Source organism: Pelmatolapia mariae, linkage group LG3_W (genome assembly GCF_036321145.2).
Source record: "Pelmatolapia mariae isolate MD_Pm_ZW linkage group LG3_W, Pm_UMD_F_2, whole genome shotgun sequence".
Classification (NCBI taxonomy): Eukaryota; Metazoa; Chordata; class Actinopteri; order Cichliformes; family Cichlidae; genus Pelmatolapia; species Pelmatolapia mariae.
In genome coordinates, this window is record NC_086229.1 from 27,516,400 (window position 1) to 27,536,551 (window position 20,152).

At 40.8% G+C, this 20,152-nt stretch overlaps 3 protein-coding genes across 3 annotated transcripts in view; 2 read left to right on the top strand and 1 right to left on the bottom strand.

Moving 5' to 3' along the window:
* The window catches only part of LOC134624309 (nucleotide-binding oligomerization domain-containing protein 2-like), a 1,192,597-nt gene that overhangs the window by 135,403 nt on the left and 1,037,042 nt on the right, over positions 1-20,152 (top strand). The gene's annotated exons all lie outside the window — the stretch shown is intronic.
* The window catches only part of LOC135932497 (uncharacterized), a 125,412-nt gene that overhangs the window by 91,249 nt on the left and 14,011 nt on the right, over positions 1-20,152 (bottom strand). The window lies entirely within an intron of this gene.
* LOC134646818 (E3 ubiquitin-protein ligase TRIM21-like) lies at positions 6,081-9,434 on the top strand. Its single transcript, XM_063500786.1, has 2 exons — positions 6,081-6,178; positions 7,767-9,434. The coding sequence occupies exon 2, from the start codon at positions 7,776-7,778 to the stop codon at positions 9,432-9,434; it is 1,659 nt and encodes a 552-aa protein (XP_063356856.1). The 5' UTR covers positions 6,081-6,178; positions 7,767-7,775.

A 20,152-nucleotide genomic window follows, 5' to 3' on the forward strand; every position in this document is an offset into this window, starting at 1 on the left:
GCTAGTTACTACAATTCATTTGTTTACTTTGTTTCTTGCTCATTTAAAACTACCCTGACCACCCTGAGTCTGGTCCATTTCTACATTCCTATTGACTATTGGAAGGGTTAGTCAATAACCCATGACCTTAACCTGGCTACTACTAGTAGTAGTAGCCAGATTATAATTTAATAATAGAGTTTTCTGTCAGGACTGAATAAGGATTTTTGGGGGATGTTATGTGTAGGGTTAGAGCAGCTTTATAGTGTGGCTACAGAAACAATTCAATTCAATTCAATTTTATTCATATAGCGCCAAATCACAACAAAGTCGCCTCAAGGCGCTTTATATTGTACAGTAGATAGCACAATAATAAATACCGAGAAAAACCCAACAATCATATCATATGACCCCCTATGAGCAAGCACTTTGGCGACAGTGGGAAGGAAAAACTCCCTTTTAACAGGAAGAAACCTCCGGCAGAACCAGGCTCAGGGAGGGGCGGGGCCATCTGCTGTGATTGGTTGGGGTGAGAGAAGGAAGACAGGATAAAGACATGCTGTGGAAGAGAGACAGAGATTAATAACAGATATGATTTGATGCAGAGAGGTCTATTAACACATAGTGAGTGAGAATGTGACTGGAAAGGAAAAACTCAATGCATCATGGGAATCCCCGGCAGCCTACGTCTATTGCAGCATAACTAAGGGAGGATTCAGGGTCACCTGGTCCAGCCCTAACTATATGCTTTAGCAAAAAGGAAAGTTTTAAGCCTAATCTTGAAAGTAGAGATAGTGTCTGTCTCCCGAATCCAAACTGGAAGCTGGTTCCACAGAAGAGGGGCCTGAAAACTGAAGACTCTCCCTCCCATTCTACTTTTAAATACTCTAGGAACAACAAGTAGGCCTGCAGAGCGAGAGCGAAGTGCTCTAATAGGGTGATATGGTACTACAAGGTCATTAAGATAAGATGGGGCCTGATTATTTAAGACCTTGTAAGTGAGGAGCAGGATTTTGAATTCAATTCTGGATTTAACAGGAAGCCAATGAAGGGAAGCCAAAACAGGAGAAATATGCTCTCTCTTCCTAGTCCCTGTCAGGACTCTTGCTGCAGCATTTTGGATTAACTGAATGCTTTTCAGTGAGTTTTTAGGACATCCTGATAATAAAGAATTACAGTAGTCCAGCCTGGAAGTAATAAATGAATGAACTAGTTTTTCAGCATCACTCTGAGACAGGATATTTCTAACTTCAGAATCAGAATCAGAATCAGAAAGGGTTTTATTGCCAAATGTTGAGCAGGTTTACAACATTAGGAAATTGCTGCGGTACTTAGTGCGAACATACTTTCTGTCATATAATGCTTAAATAGACATAAAAATAAGAATTAAAAGTGCTAAGTAGTTAAATATATACATGAGTGCAGGTGGTGATCAGTGCAAAACATGAAATGATGCAGTGAACACAGTGTAGGGTCATGTGTTAGTGGTGGGAACAGTCATATGGTTATTGTTCATGAGTCCAACAGCAGAGGGGAAGAAACAGTTCTTATGGCGAGAGGTTCTGGTGCGGATGGACCGGAGCCTCCTGCCTGAGGGGAGCAGGTCAAACAGACTGTGTCCAGGGTGAGAAGGGTCAGCTGTGATCCGAGCTGCACGCCCCAGTGTCCTGGAGGTGTATAGCTCCTGCAGAGATGGGAGTCTGCAGCCAATCACCTTCTCAGCAGAGCGCACAACACGCTGTAGTCTCTGTTTGTCCCTGATAGTGGCTCCAGCGTACCACACGGTGATGGAGGAGGTGAGGATGGACTCGATGATTGCAGTGTAGAATTGCATCATCGTCCGTGTTGGCAGGTTGAATTTCTTCAGCTGCCTCAGGAAGTACATCCTCTGCTGGGCTTTCTTTATGACGGAGGTGATGGTGGGCTCCCACTTCAGGTCCTGGGTGATGGTGGTACCCAGGAAGCGGAATGAGTCCACAGAGGTGATGAGGGTGTCAGTCAGGATGATGGGGGGGAGTGGGGCTGTGTGCTTCCTGAAGTCCACAATAATCTCCACTGTCTTCTGGGCATTCAGCACCAGGTTGTTGTGGCTGCACCAGGACACCAGACGTTCAACCTCCCTCCTGTAGGCAGACTCATCCCCGTCCGAGATGAGTCCAATAACAGTGGTGTCATCTGCAAACTTGATTAGCTTGACAGACTGGTGGTTGGAGGTGCAGCAGTTGGTGTACAGGGAGAAGAGCAGAGGAGAAAGAACACAGCCCTGAGGGGAGCCGGTGCTGATGGTCCGGGAGTCCGAGACATTCTTTCCCAGCCTCACATGCTGCTTCCTGTCCGTCAGGAAGTCAGTGATCCACCGGCAGATGGGATCAGGCACGTTAGAGATGTTGCACAAATGGAAGAAAGCAGTCTTACATATTTGTATAATATGTGCCTTGAAGGACATGTCCTGGTCAAAAATGACTCCAAGGTTCCTCACAGCATTACTGGAGGCCAAGGTAATGCCATCCAGAGTAAGAATCTGGTTAGATACCACATTTCTAAGATTTTCAGGGCCGAGTTAAATAACCTCAGTTTGATCTGAATTAAGAAGCAGAAAGTTAGCGGCCATCCAGGTCTTTATGTCTTTAAGACATTCCTGCAGTTTAACTAATTGGTGTGTGTTACCTGGCTTCATGGATAGATAGAGCTGTGTGTCATCTGCATAGCAGTGAAAATTTATGCTATGTCTTCTAATGATGCTGCCTAGGGGAAGCATGTATAATGTAAATAGAATTGGTCCTAGCACTGAACCCTGAGGAACACCATAATTGACCTTAGTGTGTGAAGAGGACTCTTCATTTACTTGAACAAATTGGAGTCTATTAGATAGATATGATACAAACCACTGCAGTGCAGTACCTGTAATACCTACAGCATATTCTAATCGCTCTAATAGGATATTATGTATTGTATTGTATTATGTATGTATATATATTATTACGTTAAAGGAATGGTTGGCTCAGTAGAGCTCTGACTTTTTGTCAGCCTGGCTACAGTGCTGAAGAGAAACCTGGGGTTGTTCTTATTTTCTTCAATCAGTGACGAATAGTAAGATGTTCTGGCTTTGCGGAGGGCTTTCTTATAAAGCAGCAAACTATTTCTCCAGGCTAAATGATGATCCTCTAGATTTGTGACACACCATTTCCTCTCCAGCTTACGAGTTATCTGCTTTAGGCTACGTGTTTGAGAATTATACCACGGAGTCAGGTACTTCTGATTTGAGGCCTTAGTTTTCACTGGAGCTACAGTATCCAGAGTCGTACGTAGTGAGGAGGTAAAATTATTAACAAGATAATCGACCTCTGTTGGAGTAGCGTTTAGATAGCTGCCCTGCTCTATGTTGGTACAGGGCATTGAAGATGATAACAGTGTGTGGATTATATTCTTAAACTTAGTTACAGCACTTTCAGAAAGACATCTACTTTGATAAAGTCTACTCTCCATTGCTGTGTAATCAATCATTGTAAATGTAAATGTTATCAGGAAATGATCAGACAGCAGAGGGTTTTCAGGAAACACTGTTAAATGTTCAGTTTCTATGCCATATGTTAAAACAAGATCTAGAGTGTGATTAAAGTGGTGGGTGGGTTCTTTTACATTTTGAGAGAAGCCAATTGAGTCTAATAACAGATTAAATGCCATGTTGAGGCTGTCATTTTTAGCATCTACATGGATGTTAAAATCACCCACAATAATTATTTTATTGCTGTGAAAATGTATGCGCTTACAGGCATTTAGTGGTTTGGACTTGGAATTAATCTCTTCCTGTGTTATATCTCTCGGCTGGCCTGGGAATGCCTTGGTGCCCCCGGACAAGCTGGAGGAGGTGGCCGGGGAGGGGGAGGTCTGGACTTCCCTGTTTAGGCTGCTCCCCTTACGACCCAGTCCCGGATAAGCAGAAGAAGATGGATGTTTTATAGATCGATATAATAAATAAACACCTTAAGAAAATCTAGCTAAATAATTTAAGTCATTCACAGTGACAGAGTGATCACAAAATGTGGCTTTAAATTTTTTCATTGTACTTACTTAACACAATTAGATAAAGATGTACATGTAATTAAAGGCATAAAGCACCATTTATGCATAAGTATTTGTGTGTGTAGTGCTCCAAACTACTATCGAATATGAGAAATTAATTTAAGTCCTGATTGATTTGGTCCTCCCTTCATTAAAGCTGCAGAGAGAGGGTCTTCATTTAGGAGAGTACACAGAGCAGTCATCAGTGCCACCGTTACAATATGACCAAGTTACAGACGTGTGTGTGTGTGTGTGTGTGTGTGTGTGTGCATGCAGAGGATCAGAGCGTCTTTCTTACTGAGTAAGAGGAGCAGCAGAATCTTCATCCTGCAGTCAAAATCCAGTTAGATCTGATCCACAGTTAGACTGCAGGCACACAAGCAGCACACTGCAAACACCAGTTTACTTCCAGGTTCACTGTTCAGTCATGGGGGGGTGACCGGGGGTTCCCAGGCAGAGAGTATATAGTGTTACAGTGTTATAGTCCTATTTTTATCTGGGAGAAAATAGAACTAACTAGGAATTAGGGCTGCACGATTAATCGTTAGAAAATCGCGATCTCGATTCATACTTATGTGCGATCTCATTTCCAAATGACAACGATTTAAAAAAACAAAAAAAACAACAACAAAAAAAAACGACGATTGTACCGCATTTTGATCCGGGACGCAATCTGCATGAAAACAAGCGCTCCCTCTTCCTGCTCAACAAATGACAAGGGCGGAGCCTTATACCACGTGATACAGAAGCTGTGCCGTGATGCTCAAATTGGCAGGGAAAAAACAACGGAGAACACGTCAGGGATGACGAGAAAGTGACAGGAGAAAATTCGTCCCGGTCAACCACCCAAACATCAATAACGGAAACCTTATACAGCGCTTCCCTATACACGTCGAACTCCCACAGGCACAAAGAAATTACGGAAGCTATTACTTATCACCTGACCAAAGATATATCAACACTGTACAAAACGAGGGATTTAGGAAAATGATCAACACCCTAGACAAACGCTACACAGTGCCGTCCCGCAACTATTTTTCTATTGTTGCACTACCTGCTCTATACACGCAGTGTCGAGCAACGGTGGAGACGGAATTTCAAGCAGTACAACATTTTGCGGCAACCACAAAATGTGAGGCATTTATTGTTTTTATGTTTATTTATTGTTTTTATGTTCAGTTTCAACTGTTACGAAGTTGATGTGCAGTTAATAAGTGCAATAAATATTTATATTGGAAAAGGAAATCGTGAGAGAATTGTGATCTCAATTCTAAGCAAAAAGATCGTGATTCTCATTTTATGCAAAATCGTGCAGCCCTACTAGGAATGCACCAACACAGCAACAACAAACACATACACCAAACTATTCTGTCTTGTTTTTAAAGAGAGAGTGAGCTACAGAGAGATCAGACTTTCATAATAATATGTAACCAGTGTCACCTGGCAGTCAGCGACCTTCTTTATGGGACTGGAAGAGGAGTGACAAAGAAGTGGTGGGTGGGTAAGGAGTAGCCAGCTCTGAGAATTCCAGGGGAAGATGATCTCACTCTGGTGTGAGTGGGTTTGATTTGTGTGAGGCATTTCTTTTTGGTTTTTAGAGACGGGTTATTTAGCATTTTAGGTTTACGAGGTTTCATGGTGGAACTTATCAAGGTCTAGATTTACTGTGTATGGAGAAATTAATCGGTGTTTAGTACTTGTTGTTTGTGATGTTGGTGTTTAAAGAAGTTGAATTAGTACTTGGAGTATTTTTAACAGTAGTACTTCTACTTCAGTACACACTGTGTGTACTTTTACCACCTGTGTCTGAGACCTCCTTCAGCCTCCACCTGAAGCTCTCAGTCTGCTGTGGAAAAAGGAAATCCAGGTGAGTTTCTCCTGATCACCTGAGGCCGTCATTACTGTGTGAACTTTACCCACACACCACTCCTCACTCCTCCCACCCGCTGCACACAGTCACTGAGTACAGACCGGCTGATAAAGGGAGAGGCAGGAAGAGGCGGAGCAAAGACGAGAAGTTCAACGTCATTTTGCAGAAGTGAAAGTGTGAGAGAGCAGCAGCAGAGCTGCAGTCGAGTCCTGTTTGTCTCTAAAAGAAGATTCACTGGAGTCCATCAGGTTTCTCTCAGCAACAGTGGTGAGTGCAGCTGATCACACTTCCTGTTTCTACACAAATCTTCACTCTGTTCACTTCATGCTGACTCATCACAGTCACACTGGATCCATAGAAATCTGCTCATGTAACCACAGATCCACTGTAGGAACATCGAGCTGCTGCTTCAGTCTCACTGTGGCTCTGCTCAGGACTGTGGACTCAGTCTGTGCTCTGGACTTCAGACTGACTCCACACTTCCTGGTTATTCATCACTTCCTGTTCCTATTAGATTGATTCTGGATCTGATTGATCATGAGGATTACAGATATGAAAACACCTGTTTATTCTTTATTGATATAAAGCCTTTGATACTGTAAACCAGCAGATTTTGGTCAGTACTTCAAAAAGTCATTCACACATTTTACAAAGAGAGATTATCTGACTTAGTGTATCCTGTAAGAGTCACAGATGTTCCTGAATCATTCAGAAAACAGTCGATGCTGCACTTTATAACTTTGTGTGGAAACATAAATCTCATTATTTAAACAGATGTGTTTGAATCATCCTGATAATCGAGGCTTTAAATATGTCACAGTTCACACATCAGCTGTGATGTTCAAGCTGAACTGGATCAAACATGTCATCAGACACAAACATAGATGATGGTGTTTAATCCCAAAGCTTATTGAAACAAACTGGAGGACAGAATTCCTCCTTAAATGTGATTTTGATCAACAAAATTCACTGATCTCATTTTCACACACAGGCTTTATCATGGTGGCTTCTTCTCTACTAACATAAATCTTTGATCTGGACAAACAAATATATGAAATACAAAAATAAATCAATGTTTTCTGAGGATCCAGAATATAATGAATGATGTATCCCAGCGAGTGACTGGAAAAGTTCATCTTCTTCCATATCCTGAGTTTGTGAGGAGCTGTGATGTTCCAGTATCTGTGAGAGAAAACAGGACAGTTTTTAATGACGCACAAATGGACCAAATATACAGACACCACTAAATAAACATGTTCTCATAAATGCCATTAATATACTGGATCAAACAGTTAATAACACATTTCTGAGGTTTATGATTCATTGTCCTCCTCACTGTCACTTCTATTGGAACAGTCACTGTTTAATATTAATGGCTCGTTGATCTGGACTTACAATAAGAAGGATTTAGTCACCAACAAGGTCGAAGTTTACTTCACAGTAATTGATGGAAAATATCCAACAAAGTGATTTATTCAAGTATAAAATGATCTGGATGAATCTTGGAGCTTCTGTAAAACAGTCAGAGAAACAATTTCACATCTTTTTAACGACTGTATTTATCTTCATGCCCAAAGTTATTCTGTTCATCTGGACGCTGCACTGTACAGCAGACACTACGATGTTAAGTTTGTGTTTGGGATGAACCAGTTTGTGTCTGAGTGTGTTGCTGGGTCTCCACCAGTTACTCTGAGAACTGAAGAAGCTTCTCTGATGAAACGTCTTCAAGAAACTCAAAGAAGTCCAGACGCTTTTCTTTCCAAGCTGCTCAGACTACTGACGCTTGTTTCTCTCTTTTTAAAAATGAAATTTAAAGTAAAATTTGAATCAAATGTTTCTTTTCTTTCTCCCTCAGAGTGCAGACATGTCTGCTGCCAGCAATCTGCGATCTGAAGATCAGTTTCTGTGCTCCATCTGTCTGGATGTGTTCACTGATCCAGTCACTACACCATGTGGACACAACTTCTGCAAAACCTGCATCAGTCAGCACTGGGACATCAATCAGAGCTGTCAGTGTCCCATGTGTAAAGAGACTTTCTACACTAGACCTCAGCTGAGGGTCAACACCTTCATCTCTGAGATGGTTGCTCAGTTCAGACGTGAAGCTCAGCAGAAAGCCAGCAGCAGCAGCTCAGAGCAACAAGCTGCCAAACCAGGAGAAGTTCCCTGTGACGTCTGCACTGGAACCAGACTGAAGGCCCTGAAGTCCTGCCTGGTGTGTCAGACCTCCTACTGTCAGCCTCACCTGGAGCCTCATCTGACAGTGAAACGTCTGAAAAGACATCAGCTGATTGATGCTGTGGAGAACCTGGAAGGCAGGATGTGCACGAAGCACGATAAACTTCTGGAGCTGTTCTGTAAGACCGACCAGACATGTGTCTGCATGCTCTGCTCTGTTTTAGACCACAAGAACCACGAGTTTGTTCCTCTGAGAGAAGAATATGAAGGAAAGAAGGCAGAGCTGGAGAAGACAGAGGCTGAGATTCAGCAGATGATCCAGAAGAGACGACTGAAGATTCAGGAGATCACAGAGTCGGTGAAGATGAGTAAAGATGCTGCAGACAGACAGAAAGCAGAAGGTGTTCAGGTCTTCACTGCTCTGATGGAGTCTGTTGAGAGACGCCTGAAGGAGCTCATGAAGGAGATCGAAGACAAACAGGAAACTACAGAGAAACAGGCTGAAGGTCTCATCAAAGATCTGCAACAGGAAATCTCTGAGCTGATGGAGAGAAGCTCTGAGGTGGAGCAGCTCTCACGCTCTGAAGACCACCTCCACCTCCTCCAAAGCTTCTCCTCCCTGAAAGCTGCTCTACACAGCAAGGACTGGACAGAGGTCAGAGTTCATCCACCATCATATGAGGGGACTGTGGGGAGAGCTGTGGCTCAGCTGGAGGAGACAGTCTGGAAACCCATGAAGAAGAAGCTGTTTGAAGCTGAGCTGCAGAGGGTGCAGCAGCATGAGGTGGATGTGACTCTGGATCCTGATACAGCTCATCCTCAACTCATCCTGTCTGATGATGGAAAACAAGTGTACTGTGGTGATGTGAGGAAGAATCTTCCAGACAACCCAGAGAGATTTTCTCTGTGTGTTATGGTTTTAGGAGAGCAGAGTTTCTCTTCAGGCAGATTTTACTTTGAGGTTCAGGTTAAAGGAAAGACTGACTGGGATTTAGGAGTGGCCACAGAGTCGATCAACAGGAAGGGAAAAATTACAGTCAGACCTCAGTATGGTTTCTGGATTGTGTGGCTGAGAAATCAAAATAAGTACAAAGCTCTTGCTGGTCCTTCAGTCCCCCTCTGTCTTCATCCTGGTCCTGAGAAGGTGGGGGTGTTTGTGGATTATGAGGAGGGTCTGGTCTCCTTTTATGATGTAGGTGCTGCAGCTCTGATCTACTCCTTTACTGGCTGCTCCTTCACTCACAAACTCCACCCATACTTCAGTCCATGTTTTAATGATGGTGGTAAAAACTCTGCACCTCTGATCATCTGTCCTGTCAATCAAACTGAGTCGATCAACGACTGATTTTATTGGATGAACTGATTGATTTTTCTTGAAGGGACCAAATGAACATATTGAGTGTAAATCCTCTACAGTCTCCATGTTTCTATAGAATCTGATCATCAGGACTCTGATTCACACTTTGATTCTCATGGAGTTTGATTTGAACAGAAGAAAAGTTGAATCAGGAAATGTTCCCACTGATGGAGACTCGAGCTGAAGAGCAAATATCAGAGAATAAATGTCCAAAAGCTTCATTTACAATAAAGTTTCAAAAGTCAGCTCTCTGTCTGGAACAGCAAAGTAGGAAACAACAGGAGGTGTTAATAAAGCATCAAAGTCAAACTATTCAGTTCAATTCAATTTGATTTACTTAAAAAACTAAATATAACAGTCAGCTCAAGATGCTTAATATAGTGAACATTAACAATAAATTAATCTAAAAATAAATCAATCATAAAAAAAATAATACAGAGAAAGTCCAGCAATCATATGACCCACCCCTCTCAGCTAATACTTGGGGACAGTGAAAAGGAAAAAGTATTTTTAACAGGAAGAAACCACCAGCAGAGCCATGCTCAGGAGGGGCAGCTATCTGCCATGACCAGTTGAGAGTGAGGGGAGGGAGACAGGACAAAGACATGGTGTGGAAGAGAGCCAGAGATTAATAATAACTAATTATTAAATGCAGAGTGGTGTATAAATAAATGTAGAGTTTAAAACAGTGAGTGAAGAAGTACTCGGTGGGCTGGTTCAGTAGGTAGAGAAGGTCATCTATTACAAGAAACCCCAAGTTGCTCTTTGATGCATCCATCAGAGTATGAATGTGTGTAAAAGTTAGAGAATTAGAATAACAAAGTAGAAAAAATGAATTATAAATATTTTATAAAGTGCTTTGAATTCTCTGGTAGAGAATTAAAATACTTTATAAGAATTTGTTTATCCTAGGAGCCTGGGCATATTGCAGCACATTTAAAGTTTTAAGGTTTAAGGGTCTAGCATACTAAGTTCTCATATTAAATCAAATTAAACTGTCTGCATGTAGATTTGTCCTGAAATATGAGCTGAAGATTTGGTCCAAACATTGCAGAGCAGAAACAAATAGTAAAGACAATCCGGGGAGTCAGGACTCCACCTGAAGCAGGACAGGTGAGAGGGACTCAACTCTGTGTGTGTTTTGATATGTTGGTTTAAAACTATGCCGTTTGACAGACTAGTAAAGTAAAGTTCAGATGTGTGACAATGTGAAACCTTGTTGTAGCTGCAGGTGTGAACACACTGATCCGAGATCAGCTCTGCTGTATTTGTAACATGAACATTTCTGCTGCAAAGCTTCAAATGTTCAGCATGTTTCTCTGGTTCCAGTCTATAGATCCAGTCACACTTTATACCTTCACCTGTGCAGTAAAGACTGAGAGCAGAGCTGAAACCAATCATCCAATCAGTGAGCAGCATCAACACCTGTGCTTCATTCAGACTGCTATTGAAGATGTTGTTTTGTGAATGAAATGAGTGAAATTATGTTAATATCCAAACATGGATCTGTTAGGGTCTGGGTTAAAGTAAACCTTCCTGGGCAGGTCAGCCAATGAGAATGCAGCCTTTTGTTGGCCTGAAGCCAAATATTTGAAATCTGTCACTGACAACAAAATTAAAAAATGACTTTTGAGAAATGAGAGAAATGTCCAGTTTTGATATTTGAACTACTGAATTTGAATTATTGTAGCTACTGACAGTGACCACGAGAGGGCAGTGATCCTGATAGTTTCTCTGGAACAGTCCAGAAGCAGGATTAGATGCTCAGCGACATAACTTCAGCTATAACTGTGTGTTTTCAGTGTTATGGGGGTGCTTTGTCTCATTGTGTACTAAATACTCCTTATGCAAGTTATACAGATACATTCATATATTTCCCCCAATTTAATCAAATGTTTTACAGGTTTTCTGTTTCTATTTGAGGCTTTTATTTTGAAACATTAGCAGCAGGAGGTGTGTTTTTCTCTGTGAAGACAAAACACTTCTAAAGGTGTGTGTTGGTAACTCACGGTCAGTGTTTGTGCTCCTCTTTTCTCTCACTGGCCTCAGAAATGCTCACTCTGTTTGTACATCACTAATTTTCAAATGATAACGCTGTTATCATTTTCCTTGAAAATCTGAATTCAAATGGAGATAAAATGACATAATGAGGGAATTTTACCATCAAAAAGACTCTCAGGAGAAAATGTGACGCCACCTGTGGGTTCAAGTGAGAGCAGTAGTGAAAAAGTGAATGTGAAAAATATGAAGTAAAAGCAGCTCAAACATTACAGACAGAGGATCACACAGAGATGATCATCTGGGACACCAAGTTCAGAAACACGGTGTGTTGAGCTTCTGAAGTTGATATGTAACCATGGCTACATCTTTTACAATAACACAACAGGAAATAATACAATACACAATAGAAGTGTTTGTGGGAATGCTCCTTTAACCAAACCTTTCCCGCTTCTTCCAGTAAGAGCGAGTTAGCTTTGTGAAAAAACAGATTGCGACACCAGGGAGAAGAATCAGGGATGTCAGTGTGTTGGGAAATATGAAGCTCTTTTTACTTAAAGAAAAACTGGTGACTGTTGAAGTTTTCAGAAAGCAAACTGAGTGAGTTTTAGTGAGTTTGATGTTTTATTGGAGTTTGGAAAAAGTGAGTTTATGAAGAGCAAACGAGCTAATTGAAGCTTTGCTTTTTGATGGATAAAAGTAGAAAACACAAACACAGACTTAGAAGTGTGTTTTCAGTTCATGTAAATAACCAAACACAGATTTGTTTTCCTCTGTGATTTGAACTTGCATTTGTGTTACATTGAAGCTAGCGGCGAGTGGAAAAAGTTAAGATGGTGCAGCCTTGTCCATACACCTTGCTGACCACTCCACTCAGACTATGCACCTTTTTAGTTGTCTACTTACTTATTGCTATGTTTTACATCCCAGAATCTTCTGGTTTTATAGTTAACAAAAGCAGATTGCATCTAAACATCAGTAACAAGGTTGCACACTTTTAAACCTGATCAGTAGTAACAGTAACAAACTAAACTCGAAACAATACATTATGTTACAGACTTTAGACCTTGAAGAGATAGCACTAATATGATCATTCAGTTATAAACATCAAGGACAACAGTGGTGATTAGAAATAAATATCAAGTAAATATACAAGAATATTACAGAGTAGAAAAGAGCGTGTGTAAAAAGGGTATAACTATTGCAGTGTTTACAGTGTGTTAGATGGAGCAGTTGTACAGAGAGATGGCCACAGGCAGGAATGATTTCCTGTGTCATTCAGTGGTGCTGTTAAATAATCTCAGTCTCTCACTGAACGTCCTCCTATGACTAGCCAGTACGTCACTTCCCACCCACTCGGTGGGAAGTATTAACTAGTATTGTCCTTATCTTGGACAACATCTACCTCTCAGACACCACCCTGATGGCGTCCAGCTCCATCCCCGCCTTGTGGATCAGTTTATTTAGTCTGTTGGCATCTGTGACCCTCAACCTGCTGCCCCAGCATGCAACAGCATATAGGATAGCACTGACCACAACACAGATTCAACAAGATAACATTAATTAGGGATAGTGAAAACTTCGGTTTACGTTGTTAGCCACTTGGCTATGATAGTAAACAGTAGACACTGACGTAGGTTACTCAATATTTTGGACTGTGTTCAGCACAATGTGAGGAAGTGTTCGAGTTCATAACATATAGAGGGATGAAGTAACCATGAGGGAGGTAATCGCTGCTCTGCCCAATCAGAAGCTACGCTACAGGACGTGCTCAACGGCGTAGATTGGGTCTTGTTCAGATCATGATTTTTATGCCCATTTCAAGGTTTTTATTTATTGCTCATGCAAGGAAAGACAGAAACTGCTCTGAGGTATTGGTAGTGGGCAAATGTTCAATGAGCTCATAGCTATTAGTTGGCTTTACTATCCCTGAAGACCAGTCTGGTCTGAGACCCTCAGACTCATTTTGTCTTAAATAAGATGATTGTGAAACTGAACGTTTTAGATCAAAGATCAGTTTTATTCATACAGCACCAAATCACAACAACAGCTTCATATTTATACCTTATATTGTAAGGTAAAGACTAGAGGAATCACCCAGCACATAATAGGAGCCTACACCCCAGCAGCCTAACTGCAGCATAACTCAGGTGGGCCTGCGGAAGGATGAGCACATATCCCTTTTATGGGCTTGGATAAAGGCCCGCCCACCAGACACTTGACCACAGGCACCCTCTCTGGGCGTGACTCCAGGAAGGGGCCCCCGGTAACACTACCCCGGGGAGGGTCAACTTTTCCATTGGTTTTTCACTCATAGTGGTCTTCTGACCTCTATGAGTGAAAGTAACTTAGTATTACTAAATAATAAATTTCATCATGACTATACAAATCAATCATTATATGTATTATTCTATATAAGTTATTTTCTTGAGCTTTAGAGAAACACAACATACTAATATTCACTGTGAAGCTTTGAGTGGAAAAAGACAGAAAAACAATATGTGAATAATGGGAGTGTTACATCCCCTGGCTAGTCTAGGGGGTTTGAAAGGACGAACATAAAGGTAGATAGTGAAGGAGGAGCCAAAATGGTAATTGTAAAAGGTTTATTTCGTGCCAGAGTTGAAGTTCTGGTGCAGACTAAGAGTTAACTTCAGGGAGAGCAAAGGCCAACATAACAAACAAAACATCACTGATATGAAAATAAAAGAAACTTGCTTAATTCCAAAGAAAAGAAAATATACAACCTATAACCATAACCTACCTAACAACACATAAACAGTGAAAACAGGGTGTCAAATCAAAAGGCAGCTCTCCCCTACAGGCAGTCTGAACACAAAAACAAAAATGCACATACAAGTCACAAAGGCATGCACGTCTGCACAGGTATGGCAACCAAAATGGCCAGAAGGCCCAGAAACACAGCTCCACAGGCCTTAAGTAGTGCTCTGCTGATTGACAATTAGCTGGACTGTGAGCAGCATCCAATCAGGACAGAGGAGGTGGAGCCTAGACAAAACAAAGAGTTAGTAGGGAGAAGAAACATCCTCCTGGGGGATGTAACAGGGAGCTTCCATCTTTAAAGCACTAAAGAGGAAAAAGTTTACAAGTAATCATTTAAAACAGTTTCAAACATCAACTGATTGAATCCATGAATCTGAAAATGTGTTTCTGAGTAGGGTGTTGAAGGTGTGGAGGTGGATCAGAGTGTCAGAGGAGACTCTGTAGAAGGACAGAGTCCCAGCAGGACAGTCCACATACACTGCTACTCTGTTAGAGACAGAGGAGGAGGTGGTCATGACTGTATGTCTGTTATTGTGCCAGACATGACGAGGTCCATCATAACAGCAAAATAGACTCCAGGACTGATCATTCTGTCCAAACATACACTCATCACTGTTTCCTTTCCTTCTGATTCTTCTGTAACTCACTGATATCTCAGCCTTTTCTCTCCACTCGACCTCCCAGTAACAGCGACCAGTCAGACCAGTTCTACACAGCAGCTGAGGTTGAGCATCAAATCTGTCTGGGTGATCACGATATGACTGAACCTCATTCACATGTGTCACAGTTCTGTTGTTGTCAGACAGTTTGAGGTTTGTGTTCACTGTGTTTGTGTCGATTGTGAGTTGACAGGAATCTGATGGAGAGAACAAACACAATCCAGCTGCAGTTATTGATCCATCATCTGTTCATTGATTGACACTTTGATGATGACTCCTGACATGATGAAGATGGTTGAATGTGTGCTGCTTTGTTTTCATGAATCACATTAAAAACACACTTACACATCCTCCGACCTTGTCTCAACCATTGGACTCCAGCAGGCTCCATCCTGAAAGGAAATATAAGGTAACAGTAACAGTTTATTTATGTAGCACATCTCACAGACAGATGTCACAAAGTTCCTCACAAGAGAGGTAACAAAAAGCACAATACAATCATAAATGCATCATAAAACCCCTCAGCTAATTGAAAGCTTTATGAAATAAATGTCATGGTCTGGGTGAGTGCGGGGTTTTTCCACTCCACTGGGCTCCACCTTCAGGCAGAGACTCCAATCAGCCTCCACACCTGGTTCCAATCAAGTCATCAGCATATAAGACCACCATTCACATCAGACCTCTGCCAGATCTTCTGCTAACCGACGTTAGTGCTAGGCCGCCAAGCCCTTGTGAGAGCCCTTAACTACTGCTTTTCTCCTCACTGTGTTTTCTTTGTCATAGGACCCACATGGCAGTCACACTTCCCAAGCTAAGCTACTTACATCTGCGCCTGGACGCTGGTTCTGTCATTTGGTTGCTTCCTTTCCATCATTGGACTACACCTGCCTGCCTCCCTGCCAAGTCCCTCGCTCCAAGTATATTCTGGACACTCCTCACCCGGAACCCCTTGGACACCCGCTCCTTGCATGACACTTTAACCTGCAACACGTAAGCCCTAACCACCATAGTCTAATCCTTCAGCTGTGATTCACTAGACTGCCACTGACTACTTGTCTCCTCTCATTATAGTGACTGCGTACCTCCATCCAAGCGGCTGCCCCTTTTTCCATTTCCAGGATCCATCCATGAAATCTAGCACCTAGTCATAGCACTCAGTTTCATGTTCATAGTTCGACCTCATAGTTTCCCGTTCATAGCATTCTCCGGTCATAGCATTCATAGTTTCCTGCTTTGTAAATTAACTAGGCACTGTAAATAAAGCACTGAGTTCAGGCCCGTTTTGCCTCCCTTTGTGTCTGCATTTAAGTCCACACCCACAGCCTGGCCCTCTCGGCCGTGACAAAAAAAATGCCTTTATCTTCTTTTTGAAGATCACCACAGAATCCAAATGCCGTAGAAATAGGAGAAGTGCATTCAACCACTGATCTCTTTGATCTTATCAACACAAAACTGAGTTTGTTACTGTCTGCTTTAGGCATGCACATTACTAGATACCACATCTGGGGACACAATAGAACTGATTTTGTCAAACACAATCTTAGGATTTCTCTTGTTTTTTGACATCTGTTACGTTCCCCTAAAAGGGTCCAGGCGACAAAGAGGAAGTACCAAAAAGTGTCCGGGTCAGAAAAAGGAGACAGAAGCAAACTCGTTAAATTAAAGAGTTTCATTAAAGTTCCTATCAAATACTAACTGAAAGAGATGGACAGTAATGTTTTAACGTTCTTCATTATTAAACATTCGCACATAAATAAGTGACATAATATTCAGTACTTACTTTTGAAAGTTTACTCTTCGGCCGCTCTGCTTCTGCCGTCTGCCGTATTTTGCGGCAAAATATTCCACCCCACCGCCACGCTATGAATTGTGGGATATATGGGACAACGAAGCGTGCACCGGACCACGCTTGATAGTTGGGGAAATCAACGGCGCATTTGGAGGAGCAGCAGAATCTTCATCCTGCAGTCAAAATCCCGTTAAATCTAATCCTCAGTCAGACTGCAGACACATAAAGCAGCACACTGCAAACACTCCCAGAGACTGAAGCACAAACACCAGTTTACTTTCACATTCACTGTTCAGTCATGGGGGGGAATCCCGGGCAGAGAATATATAGTGTTAAAGTGTTATACTTCTATTTTTATCTGGGAGGACATAGAACTAACTAGGAATGCACCAACACAGCAACAACAAACATGTACCAAACTCTCATGTGTTGTATTTTTGGTCTCATCCTCGATAGCACTCCTCACAGCACATGTAAATAATATCACTCGGTCTTCCTACTTTCATCTCTGTAATATTAATCATCTTCATCCCTCACTCACACCACACAGTACCGCCATACTTGTTAATGCTCTTGTCACAACTATTCTGGATTACTGTAATTCTCTTCTCTATGGTTTACCTAGTAATCCTTCCATAAACTGCAATTAGTTCAAAATACAGCTGCTCGTATTATTTCCAGAACTAGATCCACTAAACATATAACACCTGTTCTTAAACAGCTCCATTGGCTCTCAATTCACCTCCGTGTTAATTTCAAGATCCTGCTTCTCACTTTTCAAAGCGCATAACCTTCATAACCTTGCTCCTCCATATCTATCCGATTTTCTCCATATATACTCACCCCTTCGTACACTCCGCTCTTCTTCAGCTTCCCTTCTGCTTGCCTGACTTCCATGGGACTCAGAGCCTTTAGTTGTTCTGCTCCGAGACTTTGGATGCACTTCCACTTGCTCTACAGACCACACACTGTCTCACCACTTTTAAATCACTACTCAAAACTGATCTATTTAGAATTGCATCCACTTGATCTGTCTTAGGCCATTTTTACCTGCTCAGTTTTTATATTTACTTTTATACTTTTATGAATGTTTATGTCTAAATTTGATCTCACCATGTTTGCTATATATACATTTTTTTATTTTTTTTATGGTATTGTTTATGTGTTACTGTAAGGTGACCTTGAGGGTCTGAAAGGCGCCTATAAAGAAAATGTATTATTATTATTATTATTATTATTATTATTATTATTATTATTATTATTATTATTATTATTATTGTTGTTGTTGTTGTTGTTATTGTTATAACGTCAGGATAAAAATGCTCGGAAACTCAAGTGCCAATTTCAGGACGTTTACTGACCACTTTTTTAAACAACCACAGCTAGTCGCTACACATACAGGAAACTGTCCCACACATAACATTCTGGCAGGGAGGACCCTGAAAAACCTCTGAAGGTTCCGGGGTGCAACGCCCCCAAACAAACATTAACAACAACACTGTCTATAACAATTATTATTATTATTATTATTATTATAGTTATTATTATTATTATTATTATTATTATTATTATTATTATTATTATTATTATTTAAAGAGAGACTGAGCTACAGAGAGTAACCTGGTATAACCTGGTTATATGTAACCAGTGTCACCCATCTCTCTGTGACTGGAAGAGGAGTAGTGACTGATTATTTAGCATTTTAGGTGGCTATGAGTTTTTATGGTGGAACTTATAAAGGCCTAAAAAAGCAGGAACTCCAGCAACACTTAGGTAAGAAGAACAACTGTAATAATTGACCAACGCTTTTCGGCTTGTGGCCTTCATCAAGGTCATAGTAAAACATTGTAAAAAAAAAATGCTTAAATACAAGACAGGAAACATAAAAAAATTCAAATTAACCAGTCAAAACTTCACAGATAGGTCAGCTGACATATAATAAGTAGGTATTGGTTAATTGGTTCGCCCAAGTCACACCCAAGTAAATACTGGACTAGAACATCGATGATGAGGAGAAGAGGGGGGTGACATAACCTCCATATGTCTGAAAATAATACATGCATGAATAGCATAAGAAGGATCCTATAAATATACACACAGGTCAAAAAAAACAAAAACAAAACAAGGGGCAGTCTTTAATGGTAAAAGCACCTTTGAATTGGAAAACAAGATTACATCAACACATGGGAACATGTTTGTTAAAAAATCCTAATTTATGTCTCTAAAATTTAGACTTGAAGTGTAGACTAAAGATGAGATGTCTAGAACGCTACGCCTAAAAAGCTGCAATTCATAAAAGCTCATTGATAGAAAAATCCTCATTCATACCTCTGGGGTGCAGACTCTTAAAACGGAATATCCAAAATGCTTCTCTTTTTTTCCAGATAAAGTTTATATTGCCACCTATTTGGTTTAGTTTAATGGCTTCAATGCCTAGGAAGAATAATGGTGAATTTGGATGTTTAACATTGAAGTGCTTGCAACAGGGCTGGTTAAATAATTCCTCTTGATCAAAATCTTGTGTTCATTAATTCGATCTTTAAGTGGGTGGGATATTTCTCCTATATATATTTTATTGCATGGGCACTGTATCATGTAGATTACATTTTTAGTTCTGCATGTGATAAAGCCCTTTATGGCAATGGTTTTGTCACATATAGGGTCTTTGAATGATTTAACATTTTTGGTGTATTGACAATTAATGCATTCCCCACACTTGAAATTACCATGTAGGTTATGGGTTATCAGGGTTTTATCTGGAGTAATGGGGTCCTGGCAAGCTCTAACAAGTCTGTCTTTAATATCCTTCCTCTCCTGTAGGTTATCATTGGTGGTTCTTTAAAGGTACCTAATACGTTTGGGTCATTCTGAAGGATACAATAGAAGAATAAATTTTGGTGAGTTTGATGATGTTTTATTGGAGTTTGGAAAAAGTGAGTTCATGAAGAGCAAATGAGCTAATTGAAGCTTTGCTTTTTGATGGATAAAAGTAGAAAACGCAAATGCAGACTTAGAAGTTTAGAAGTTTTATATCCAAGAATCTTCTGGTTTTATAGTTTACGAAAGCAGATCGCTTCAGTAACACCTGTGGTTTCTCTGCTGTTTTCCTTAGTGCTTGTTTTTTTCTGTCTATTCCAACTGTAATAACTTAAAATAAAAAAAATCAATAAAAAAAAAATCAAGATGAGCCAATCAAATTTAAAATCTGAACAAATCAGCATATATGATACTGTAGAAATGCAAAATAAACAGTAATAAATAAACAGAGCTAAAAAGCCATTAAAGGTGACAGGTGGATACCAACAGTGTTGCTGCAGCCTCAAGGCTGATATTTCATGTAGCTACAGATGTGCATCAGTCAGCTTCTAGTGTTGTTTATTCTTCTAGAATCTAATCTCTTTATGACATCTGTCTGCAGATGTGTGACATGATGTGACATCCTGTTTCGTGTATTTAGTTTTAATTTTCATTTTGCA